The sequence below is a fragment of the Poecilia reticulata genome, linkage group LG1 (genome assembly GCF_000633615.1).
Source record: "Poecilia reticulata strain Guanapo linkage group LG1, Guppy_female_1.0+MT, whole genome shotgun sequence".
Lineage (NCBI taxonomy): Eukaryota > Metazoa > Chordata > Actinopteri > Cyprinodontiformes > Poeciliidae > Poecilia > Poecilia reticulata.
This window is the reverse complement of record NC_024331.1, coordinates 25,640,126-25,652,798: the sequence shown is the minus strand read 5'-3', so window position 1 is coordinate 25,652,798 and position 12,673 is coordinate 25,640,126. Positions and strand designations below refer to the sequence as shown.

Sequence of the window (12,673 nt, the reverse complement as noted above, 5' to 3'; positions counted from 1 at the left end):
TATATATATATATAGTTTTGATAAAAGCACCTTACCAAGTCAATAATTGTATCAAAGATGATACATTTGTCATTAAAGGGTTTTAATGTAGGAAAGTTGGATTTTGCAGAAGTTAAACAAATCTATTGTTTTGCAAGAACAAAAAAACAGGAGAGTCAGAGTGAGTAATTCTGAGTTAGGCTCACGAATGGGCAACATGCTGAGCTAACCTCTGATATAAATAAGAACCTTTGATATAAATAAGATTTACTGTAAATAATACTCTGAAACATCCCACTTCTCACCCAACAACCACATGGATGGATCAGCTGAATTTTTATTTAATTTAACAGCTCTTTAATTATTAATAATGTGTGGGTTTTATACGCCTTCTAAAAATATTTGTCGTTTTACAACCATTTTGTGGTCGACCAAAATAAGTTACTGGTAATTGTGAAGTGGAAACAAAACTTTGTTTTCAAAATCCAAAAACTTTGGCATTCGCTTGTAATCTGATAACCCCAAGTAAAATCCGGCCTTCAGAAGTCCCTGAATCAGGATGTAAATTTAACCTGCGTGTAATTTAACCTCAGTATAAATGAAGACGTTCTGTTTCTGGCCTCTGGGGTTTGATACAGAACATTTGTCACAAATAATTTAGAGGAAATTTGAAAGAAGTTGCTCTTTTCAGATAAGAAATGTGTGCTCAGGTTGATGTGCAGCGTTAGCATTCACATATTTCTGTGTTAGAATGGCCCAGTCAAAGTCCAAGCCTATTATTCAGTTGGAAATCTGTGGCATGACGTTGCTGTTTACGGTCTCTCTCCACTGAAAGTGACAGAACGGAGGTTGTTTAGCAAAAGAAAAAATAAGAGGAGTAAATCTCTGCTTCCTAATCTGGTAGAGAGAAATCCTAAAAGATCTGCAGCTGAGATAAAGCAAAAAGTAACCAAGACATTGAGATATCGTCTCAGGGGTGGGGAGCCTCGTGCCGAATACTGAACATGCATGCCACACTTTTAAGATTCTGAAAATTATACCGTTTCAAAATGACATGTTACTTTTTACACTTTTGTTAAATTAATTACAGTGAGGGCTGCACAGTGGCGCAGTTGGTAGAGCTGTTGCCTTGCAGCAAGAAGGTTCTGGGTTCGATTCCCGGCCCCTGTCTTTCTGCATGGAGTTTGCATGTTCTCCCTGTGCATGCATGGGTTTTCTCTGGGTACTCCGGTTTCCTCCCACAGTCCAAAAACATGACTGTCAAGTTAATTGGCTTCTCTAAATTGCCCCTAGGTGTGAGAGTGTGTACATGATTGTTTGTCCTGTGTGTCTCTGTGTTGCCCTGCGACAGACTGGCGACCTGTCCAGGGTGACCCCGCCTCTCGCCCGGAATGTTAGTTGGAGATGGGCACCAGCAACACTCCCGACCCCACTGAGGGACAAGGGTGTAAAGAAATGGATGGATAGTAAAAATACTCCTAAAACCAAATTTTTTCCAAAAATAGTTACTCTGATGAATGAAATTGCGTAAATGTAACGAGTTACTCTCCGACTCTGCTGACACGCTGTGCGTACGGTCAACAGACGGTCAGCGCTGTTACGTAATCCCGTTATCAGGAGGTTCGGGTCGCCTGGAGCGGACCGACGTTTCACACCTCCAGCTCAGACATGTCAGGCATCCAGGGCGTCTCTGCAGCCCTTCATCAGCAGAGGAATGCAGCTGGGCAGCTTTCACACACAGCAAACACACACGGCTGACTGGTCCGGCCACACAGCCGGGCTCTCTGGGTGTGTTTACCTGTCTGGAAAAACATACTTTTAATGTTGCTAAGATACCACATGTTATACTGTGGTTACTCTGAAACACAATGGAGGAAGTGGTCAGCGGAACCACATGTGGATTTATGAAGGTTTCTCTGCAGGCTGCAGGTTTCATCTCATTTATACCAAACCTTTGCAAATCATTTAATTTGTTCTTTGGGGGGATTTTCTTACCCTACGCTGTGAAGTTTTTTCACTTCAAAAACAAGGCGTTGCTTTTGTCTAGTTTCCCTTAGTGCACTGAGCGCCTTCAGCCAGAGACTGATGATACCAAAGAGCACCACAGGAAATAACTTCTGCCTGCAGCCGTTTGTTAATTATTTAACACTAGTAGCTTGTCAATCAATAGTCAATTTCTCAGCAAAATATAGGAACTTATTTTTCATCAATGATTCCTTAACATTGAAGAGAAAGCACTGGTTTCACTGGCAAATTATTTCACTTTTAACTTGGGGAAATGTATTGTTATGAGTGAAATAATCTGCCAGTGAATCTAGTACTTTTTAAAAACAATTTTAAGGAATTATTCACTTGCTGAAAAGTTACGTGTAAGTTAGCTTTGTGAAAGTCTGCCACTGGTTGCCACTTCTTTCTAATGTAATAAAATATTTGGACTAGAAACTCGACCAAATATACTCTAAGATTTACTGCTTTGCGCTGCGAGCCGCAGTGAGTCATCATCTATAAATGTTAAAAACAGTGGAGGACGTTCCCAGGCGTGGCCGGACAAGCAAAATGATCCAAAAACGCAGTGATGATTCATCCAGGAGGAAACAACAGAATCAAAACGAACATCTAGAAATGCAGGCCTGACCTACTTCAGTTGGGGTCAGAGGTCACGATTCAAAACTAAGAATCCGAACAAAAATGGCCTCAACATCACACATAAGAAAATGTATTAATCATGTTTGTGTAAATGCTTTATGTTTTTTTTTTTTAAACCCACACTAATTTTGGTCTAATTTTAGTGCAAATATCTTAAAACACTTGAAATAAAACAAAACTTTTACTTTTCAGTAAGAAACAGGAACTTATTTTAAGTCAATAATTCCTTAATGTTGATGAAAAAAATATTTCTCCCACATTAAGAGTTCAAATTTCTCGTTCCACTGGCAGATTATTTCACTTATAACTTGCACTTTTTCATCAACATTAACGTATTATTGACTTTAAAAAGCTTCTCTGTCTGGCTGAAAAGTTACTTGTAAGTTAGTTTTTGCTAAGATATTTGCAATAACAACTAAACCAAAATACTTGGTATGATTTTGTGTTTTTGCAGTGCAAAAACAGAAAAAGAATGGTGGTTATTTAAAAAATACCATCCATTTCCTGTAGAAGATATTTATTAAAAATGTTTAAGTCTTTTTTCTAAAGGTCATAACGTAACATTTGCGTCTCTAAATGAGTTTTTTCAGTAATATTTTGAACTGAGGGCAAAAACGTCTCTGGTTTGTTAAGGTTGCAAATATTAACTTCACTATACATGTAATGTGGTTGATAAAGTTGTAAAATATACATGAGAATAATTAACAGTCTGACTCTGTTGAGTTAAAAAGAGCAGAAGAAGAAAATCAGCGCAGAAATCACAGAGATGGTAAAGAAAGCAACATGTCTGAAAACTGCCAACCCTGATTAGAAAGGAGTAAAAAAATAAAAAAATAAAAATGAGGGTGTGTCACTTCAAAATGGCTGGCAGGTTCCCAGAGCTCAACTAGTGTCAAATGTTTAGATCAAATCTGATAGATTTCTATAAAACAAACAAAAAAGAAACATTGTGCAACAGGAACTAAGACTATGTGAATTAAAAGTGTCATTTATATTCTCCTTAAAGATATTTCACACATTTCTGTTATCAAATATGGCGGATCTAAAGAGCAGAAAGGGCAGCTGGGTAAATATTCTGGGTTTTGCTTTTGAGAGAAGGTTAAAGGTAACAGAGTTGAGCAATATTTTTTTTTTAAATGCAGGTACCAAATGTAAACCATCACACACACACACACACACGCACACACACACACACACCCTGCTCAAGCATCCGCTCGTCCTCACACTCCCTGCATCCCCACAGAGGTTCATACTGAGACACACCTTCCTTCACAAATGGGACTATTAATTAATTAAATCATCTAAATGCCAAAGATATGGACGGCGCTGTGCAAAAGTCCTGAGTCATTTCTGAATTCTTTACATGCTGCTTTGATGAGACAGACTTTTATTTTGTCTTCTCAAACTTCCCTCAGGCTTGAAGTTTTGGACATTTTCTGCTTTTCTGTGTCAGTTCAATTCAGGCAATTCACAACGCATCATCTAACTTTACAAATCCAATCACACATTTAATCCAATTGATCCTAGTTGTTAAACATTGGATGGAGTTCAGGTAATTATTTAAATTGGCTTAAAACGATTTAATCTTGGGAAACCCGGCAGATTGAATTCACCGCTATCATTACCTGCGTTTCCATAACAAATGTGCGCAAAACCTTTTACACTCTTTTTATCAAGTAATAATGACGTATAAAAAAAAGAATCAGAAAACAGATTTTGGTGCCAATATATTTTATTTCTGAGCCTGGAGAGAAAATGAAGACATTCCAATCATTATTTTCAGATGTTTCCAACAATCCTCAAGACTCTTCACTGCAAAACCACAAAGTCCAACCAGGGGTGTTGGTCCGGTTTCTGCTGCAAATATCTTATTACACTACAAATAAAACAAAACTAATCTAGAAGTAACTTTTCAGCAAGATATAGGAGCTCGTTTTAAATCAATAACTCATTAATTTTGATGAAAAAAATACTAATTATTTCGCTCATGAGTGAATTTATCTGCCAATGGAAATGGCACTTTTTCTTTAATATTAAATAATTATTTACTTAAAACAAGCACCCATTTCTCGCTGAACCTACTTGTCAGTTTGTTTTTCTTATTTCAAGTGTACCAAGATATTTGTAGTAGAAACTAGACAGAAAACACTTGGCAAGATTTAGTGTTTTTGCAGCGTTAGAAGCCGCAGGAGAGGAATCCATCTTACTTCAACACAAACGATGAGAGAAGAACAAAAACATTAAAAAAAGACCAGCAGCACAGATTCATGAAGGTCATAAAAAAAAACCTCATCTGCTAAGATTATCACAAGGAAATCAGGTCCAGAAAGGAGGAGAGGAAGTCAGCCGGTTGGGTTTAGAGGACAAACTGCTCTTTACTACAAAAACATTGGGTAGCAACAGATGTGATAACGATGCTGAACTTCCAGACATGCTATTCATGTAGTAAAAACATTTATACTATGAGGTGTGGTGGTGTGATGATGGAAAGGCTGCTAAAACCTTCCGGATGGCTTAATGTCTGCTGAAGGTAGAAACAAAACTCCAGCAGGAGCGTCGAGGCTGAAAATATGATCAGGGCGATTCAGTCTGATCTGAAGTAAATTTATAACAAAACTTGGGAGTCTGCTGCATAAACCTAACTGGGCCTGAAAGGTTTGAATTACAACAATCTGGGAAAATGTCCAAAGAAAATCAAAAAGCAAAGCTGACATTTTCCTTTTAATAGATGGTAAAAATAGTTTTTTCTTAGTTTTATTGATTAGCTCTCATATCACCAATATGAACAAACTGAAGTATGGAAATCAGAAGAAAGTTAAAAACTGAAAACACCAGTTCATATTTAATAACTCAATACTGAACATATTCATTAAATATCTCCACTATAGGGCTTATAGGAGATATCAGACTGGTTCTGAATCATATTTCTTGATCTAATGGGTCCAATTTATCCAAGAGCAAACAGATAATCAGAGTTAATTGGCCGGTTTCAGATCCATCAAACAGGTATTAAAATAACTCTTTTCTAAGTTTCAGGTGTGAACATCCTGGCACTTCCATTATAGAAACAATAGAAACGAAGATCATTCTGAGTCACCTGTTGGATTTATGAATATCCAGACACTAATGTCTGGAACTATCCGGTTTTATAGAATCCAGCTGAACATGGGGTCATATTGCTACTTGAAGCTCGTCTATAATCTCAGTTTGAAGGTCGGATTCACTCTGCAGACTCCACCAATTTGGGGAAAAATAGGCACGTTTTTTTGATCGACCTGGAGCCCCGTCGCCTTCGGCTCTTCGGCTTAGCTGCCAAAGCCAAATATGCCCTTGATGTAGCCGGTCAGGCCGCCTTTGCCCTTTTGTTCCACCTTGTCATCCAGCGGTGGGAAGGCCACGTGGTTGAGGGCGAGGTCGAAGAACAGAGGCTTACAGGGGATGGGCTGGAACTCCGGCGGGAACTGGACCAGGTTGGGATGCTTCCCAACCAGAGTCTTGTCCAGGTGGAAGTTGTCCAGGTGTTCACACAGAGGCTGAGGAAAACATTCATTTATTACTGCACACGAGAACGAAGCTCGCAGACATCCATCGCTACACACAGATTTTGAGTGGACTCGGACCTGAACCCCCAGAGACGCATAAAGACAATTACAAATTCAGCCTTCCGTCACCTGCTTTAACCCAACTTTGGTCTGTTTGACTTGAAAGTCCGGTTCATTTAGGGAACCGATACAGATCAAAAGTGTGAGCCGTGGTCCGGAGATCGCTCCAAAAGCAGGAAGAGAACTGCAGCACAAGGCATTCTGGGTAAATACAACCAAAACAAACGCATGTCTGGGTTCTAGCGGGAGAAATTACTCATGCTGAGCCGATTGTCGAGTATTTTTTGGCTCATTTACCAAAGAAAAAAATAGAAATCCTACAACTGCTAAAATCTGACGCTACTCCATGTTTGTTTACATATTATGAAGAAGGAAGTCGACTTCTTATGAGGTTTTTGTCTCGTTTCCTTCAGTGGTTCTTGGTGCAGCGCCACCACAGGTGAAAATGCAATAAATGTCATTTTGGTCCCCAATCAAACAGTCTATGGGAATAAAATAACTTAGTTTATAAATAAATATCTTAGTACTAAAATGGATCAACCTTCCACTCAGGTCTTCTGGGTCTAGTCTGCTCTGCAGGATTCAGCCTTTATGTTCATCTAATCTTCAAAAAATAAAATAAAAATCCAGAAAACTGCAAAACAGCTGAAACACCGAGTTCCTTTAAATCAAGGCTAGAAACGCAGCTGGTTAGAGGCACTTTTGATTAATAACCCAAATATTGATTAATTCCAGTGTGAATTACAACTATTTTGCCACCGTTATGTTTTTTTTTCTCTGGATCTCCGTGTTGCTGAGAGTTTACAGATAAACTTGACATATTTAATACTCACTATAACAATACATGGTAACAAAAAGCTGTTGGTTTTATTGGAAACACATCCAAGTTCCGAATCTTTACAAGATTAATTACTGACAATCCAAATTTATTGGAAAACCAGTACAGAGATAAAAATTAGACATGAATTATTGGCTGCATCAGGCACTGTAAAACTGTAATGTAGCACTTTTTATATAAATGAACAGTAAAATCTAACCCGTCTTACCGTGTTATCCTTCACCTGCTGCTGAGCGCTCACTTCAGGTGCTTCATCAGTGTCTGAAACAAAATTACATTCCCTCAGGACTTGACATGAAAAACAGAGGAACGAATCTGTACAATCAACATAAATCCATCTGGAGAAACGAGGTTTTCTGGAAGCTGTTCCCACCCAGAATGGCAGCAGCTTGCAGTGAGTATTTCTCAGCGTTGACCTCGGCGATGAGCTCCTGGACGTCAGGGAGATCCTGAAAACGTTCGGAAAGACGGTTTTACAAAGATCTCTAAAGAAAAATAAAACGCTGCTGGTTATGAACAAACCTTGAGGCTGTTGTTGAGACTTTTGGACTTTGACTGGACCTCCTTGGCATATTTCAGGACTCTCTCGTACAGAACCAGCGCCTCGCTCCACTTCTTCACCAGAACGTAAGACTGAGCGATGAAGAAGCACCTGAAGAAAGAGACATGAGTCCACTGTGACTACAGGAGCTCATTTAATATTAAATATGACCATTTATATTAAATTAGACTTTAAGCAATCAATACTATTAAAACTGCAACTAAATTATTTTATCAATTATTCTATTAATAGGATAACAACTGGAAAAATCTGCACTTTAACCAGATTAAAGTTAAAGTGCAGATTCAATTTTGAATCTTGGCCTGTCAAGATTAGAAATGCAATCAAAATTTAAATAAATAATTAAATTCCTTTATTTTTGAATAAATATTTACTTTAGTGAACATTTGCTTGTTTGTAGCAAAGGATGCATCTGCAGCAAAAAAACACTTCCAACATCACAACTTGGCATCAATGCAGTTTGGGATTAATCTGTCGACCATTTGTCAACAAACTGATAGAAAAAGGAGCTTAATGAGAGTTTATCTTTTGCACCATTTGAACCAGATGAAGCCGAAACTGCCACTATTTACAAAGTTTTCTTTTTTTATCTTTAATGTATATAACTTTTGTAAAGTTTTAGCTTAATTGCTGCTCTGAGTGAGTCGCTCTTTTTTTTTATTATTTGACCTTTTTGAATCTTACACAAGTCACCAATTAATCAACTAAATTAGTTGATCATTTCAACAACTGATTCATCACAAATGATCATGTCAGCTGTAAATGCTTTAAAACCTAAAAACGTTTGTAACTAATCAGACTTTGCAGGATTTAAGTTAAAATCTACAAAGCTTTTCCTGCAGAAGATTAATTTTAGAGATTCTTCTAGTAGAAATTTGAAGCAAAAACACCGTAAAAACTAACCTGTAGGCCTTGTAGACCAAAGTCTTGAGGGAGACTTCCTTCTGGAAGGTGTGGTCGTCCTCCAGACCCTGCAGGGTGGAGAGCTCAGCCAGACTCTGCAGAGAGAGAGAGCAGATATCACTGAGGGCGAGCGAGGACGACCATCGCATCATGACACATAACAGCCAATGTGAACAGTCTGTCACATTTAAGGTGGAAATGCAACGTTTCTGGGTCCGGTGCCGACCTGCAGGATGATGTCGTAGAGTCGGATGAGGTCTTGTGGACGGGGGCCCCTCTTGTTCTCGTCGGCGCCGGTTTCCTTCAGTTTCGCCTGCAGAGTGTGGGCCATGCTCTCGTTTCTCTTCACCAGTGTGCACAGCTTGATGTAGGTCAGATAACTGGGGAAGAAGAGCAGCAGCAGGGATATCGGGTGAAAACAAGGAGGAAAAAATAAAACCCGGCACAATCCTCAAGTGTTCCCAGGCCGGGCTCAGGCTGCAGCGGCGCATTGTGACGGGTTTGTCACTTAACACATCGACACAAACACGTCAACGAGCAAAACGGCGGCTGTACAGGGGGGATCTGAGGATTGTGGGAATGTTGATTTACATCCAACTAATGAAGTGAAGTGGAGCGATTTGACTGACGCACAAGCCTCTGATTTTTACCTGTGCAGGAACTGAAGGTTGGACACTTTCCCACTTTCATTATCGGAGCTCCTCTCTCGCTGTTTCTGGAATCAGAAGAAGTATCGCTTTTGATTTTCGTCCGCATTTATTTTAAACAACGCACTTCAAACCAACTTCAGGCCCAAAATCCATCACAGCAGATTCTCTGGGTTTTCACTAAAAACCCTGGCATCTCTGCTGCACCAGGAGGATGCGATAAAATTCAAAACATGAAAACTTATAACTAGCCTAGCACTGCTTCAGCCATGCTGTGTCTCATGTTAAATCTTAGATTACATTCACACAGCACATCTCGATGCTCACTTCAGATTATTTGTTGAATTTGATTATTTTCATTTGATTATGGTTGTTCATGTTACTAATTAAATGTGCCGTTTCCTGAATAATGGACGGCGTCGTTTATAGATCGATTTTAAAATAGTTTTTCCATCAGCAACTGAAGGTTTGGTCACATCATAAGATGAAGGAAGCCATGACTGCTGAAACCAGAGGTGGGGATTTATCGCATCGTTTATCATTTTCACAATAAATTCCAATTAAAGCCGTTTAAACGCTCCAAAACTGTCTATAATCATCAGGATTGTTAGTTTTACTATTGTAAAAAGTATAAATAAATATGAAAATATGATTAAATGCAGTTACTGTGTGCATTTTAGTGATAAAAATCACACTTTTCTCTCTAACTGGTTTCCTAAAGAAACATTACAAATGGTAACGTTTTTATGACTTTTATGAGAAAAAAACAGTTTTTATCAGAATAGTACCACAAAATATTGTGATAAAACGATGTTGAAAATGATCGGATACATTTAATTTAGTGTTGCATATGGAAGTCAGAATTTTTAGAAGGTGAAAAGTTTTTAGATTTGGGCCGTTTCAGTTTGCCCTGAGGTAATAAAGAAATTAGAATAAAAGTAGGATTTGGGTCACATTTGTAGCCGTAACATTTTTAATCGACGTTTGAAGGAAAAGGTAGCAGCAAACTTGGATGTAGATGAAAAACACAGGAAAACCTGCTCCACTGCGCTTCCAGTACATTATGTCTAAAGTGGGACTCTACCTAATTATTCTTTAGTAACGTTTGAACATCCAAACCACTTCCTGTGTGCTGGGCCTCAGTTTTCAGATTGGTAGGACCTCGGCGCGCCTCTTACCGCCTCGTTCTTCAGTTCCTCCCTCACGGCCTGGATGGTGTCTCTGCACTCGGCCAGCAGCGTCTCGTACAGATGCTCTTTGGTCTCCTCGTTGACGGCCTGCGCAACAAAAACACCAGGCCGGACCTGCAGAGTTCATCTCCAGGACGACAGAACAACGTTCTCCAAAATGACACCAGTTCATCTACATGAAGGGTTGCTTTAACTCTATTTAATCATATTAAAAGGACGAGGAGTTTGTAGAGTTGTAACTATGTGAAGTTTGCAACAATGAAGCAATAGTAAAGGCAGGAATGTGACGGTGATAAACTTCAGGAGACGCAGGTATGTGGCCCGGCGGGCTCATCGTACATTCCTGCACATCACTCATGCGTCGCAGCGTAGTTTCAGGGTTCAGATCGACAGAACTGGTCTCCTTCCCATCGACAGAAAATCTCAGAAACACTCAGATATGAGAGGAAACGTGTGGCGCATTGTTTTCATGTTCAAGAGCAAATTTGTTTTACTGGAATCCAGTTACTGCAGCTACTCGTGACGTTATTATAAAACGAGAAGCCATGTTGGATTTACAGTTTTTGTTAGAATTAAGAGTTTAAAGTAGAAGCCCAGAAGTTACTGTGATAAAAGATAATATTGTTGTTTTTAGACTATTTTCAAGTAATGTTATGGTAATGCAAGAACACATTCGCACATATCAATAAACTTTAAATTCTAATGAACATTTAACACTGGAACTGGAAGATGTTTTAAATACCCAAAATAAATAAAAACAACAAATAAAATGAATTATAAAGTCTCTAAACAAAATGAGCCTTCAAAAAAATGAGCTTGTTGAAACCAAAGCAGCAGATTGAAAAGTTTATCCAGTTTTTGGTAGAAAAAGAGGAAAAACAACAACAAATGTAAATTATTGAGCTTGTTTCAATTTATCATGCGATTAATTGATTTATTGCAACAGGCCTAAAAGCCATGGTATTAAATAACCCCTGTAAGAATATTTAACAGAAGCAGAGGTTTCTGAGAGCAACTCTGAACAAATGAGCAAAGATCTTAATTTCCCCCACAATCTTGGAAGAATAAATACATTTTTATAAAGTAGCTTTATAACTGCTTTTAGGATTACAATACTTCACATCCTGGTTGCTGTAATTGTTTTGTTTTTGGTAAATAAAATTCATCTGAAGTTGGATTCGTCTAATTTCTGAACTGGGTGAAAACCAGATATTTTTTTAAATAAAAAAAAAAAGGTTTATGCTCCTGGTTAAAATGTATTGAAACTCTTAGAAAGCTCAGAGTTTGGTTGAGAAAAAAATAAATAAAATTTTGATTTTCACATTTCTGAGGTCAAACAATGGAGAGGAAGCAACAGGTTAGAGGATTTCACCAGAACATTCCTGGATGAGTCAAAAGCTGCTTCCAACCACCCAGGATTGTGACGTTTGTTTGAGCTGCAGACTTTCACCAACACCCAGCCGGAGCCCAGCATGACCAGCAGAACCAGTTGGACGTCCTGTTCAGAGTCAGGGCTGGACACACAATTGGATCGGAGATGGGAGAGGCTCTGCACTTCAGACTGATGTTCTCTGACCCTAAAGGGAGTTTATCAGCTGTTTCCTACTGGGAAGCAACACCTCTGATACAACACGGTGATATAAAGTATAATTTAGATGCATAAAATAAAAAAATAAAAACGCAGAACGGTGCTGATTAGAAAGCAGCTTCGGCTCACGTTTTGAGCTCAACATGATAGACTTTAATGCTGCAGGTTTTTCCCCCAAAGACTCTTTTTAAGACTGAAATGTGTTGGGGAAATAAATCTGCTGCATCTCCGTCCAGAGACCTGCTGCTGGGTGTGGCTTTGTGAAATGCACAGAATGCAGCTGCACGATGAGACGCGACGTGCCAGAGAGCTGAGTGGCGGCGGGCGTGACAGGCGAGCCGAAAGAGGAGAGCCAGGAATGTTTGGCTGATCGGGCGGGGGATTCACAGCAGAGGACAGCGCCACGCACTGGTGGCTCCAGGAACTGCGTATAAGGAAGGCCAGGAGCGCTCCAAACTTTTCAACATAGACCAGAAACCAAACATTTGAAATACTCAGATCAATTTTCCCGATTGCAGTTTTCTGGACGATCTTTAAAAGGGCTGATCTGCCGATTGCGATTTGAGTTGGTACCATTTGTCGCGGACTTCTAGGCTCCAGAACCAAAAATGTCCAATGGAGGTTGTGGTGACGTACTTCTGATTTCATCATCTTATATATATATATATATACTCAGCGAATGTCTCAGGCAATGGGGAACAGAAGACAAGGTGCTGGA

At 39.1% G+C, this 12,673-nt stretch overlaps 1 protein-coding gene across 2 annotated transcripts in view; it reads right to left on the bottom strand.

Annotated features, from left to right (window-relative positions):
* Nucleotides 1-5,365: 5,365 nt before the first annotated feature.
* The window catches only part of srp68 (signal recognition particle 68), a 14,421-nt gene continuing 7,113 nt past the window's right edge, over nucleotides 5,366-12,673 (bottom strand). The window contains exons 9-16 of one of the 2 annotated variants that reach the window (XM_008417645.2): nucleotides 10,356-10,454; nucleotides 9,181-9,245; nucleotides 8,757-8,910; nucleotides 8,531-8,625; nucleotides 7,588-7,717; nucleotides 7,439-7,514; nucleotides 7,265-7,326; nucleotides 5,366-6,158 (exon numbers count right to left, since the gene is read on the bottom strand). In XM_008417645.2, coding sequence (XP_008415867.1) covers nucleotides 5,931-6,158; nucleotides 7,265-7,326; nucleotides 7,439-7,514; nucleotides 7,588-7,717; nucleotides 8,531-8,625; nucleotides 8,757-8,910; nucleotides 9,181-9,245; nucleotides 10,356-10,454 — 909 coding nt within the window. In that variant the 3' untranslated portion in view covers nucleotides 5,366-5,930. The remainder of the gene's footprint in view (nucleotides 6,159-7,264; nucleotides 7,327-7,438; nucleotides 7,515-7,587; nucleotides 7,718-8,530; nucleotides 8,626-8,756; nucleotides 8,911-9,180; nucleotides 9,246-10,355; nucleotides 10,455-12,673) is intronic. The other variant, XM_008417651.2, reaches the window with a different exon arrangement.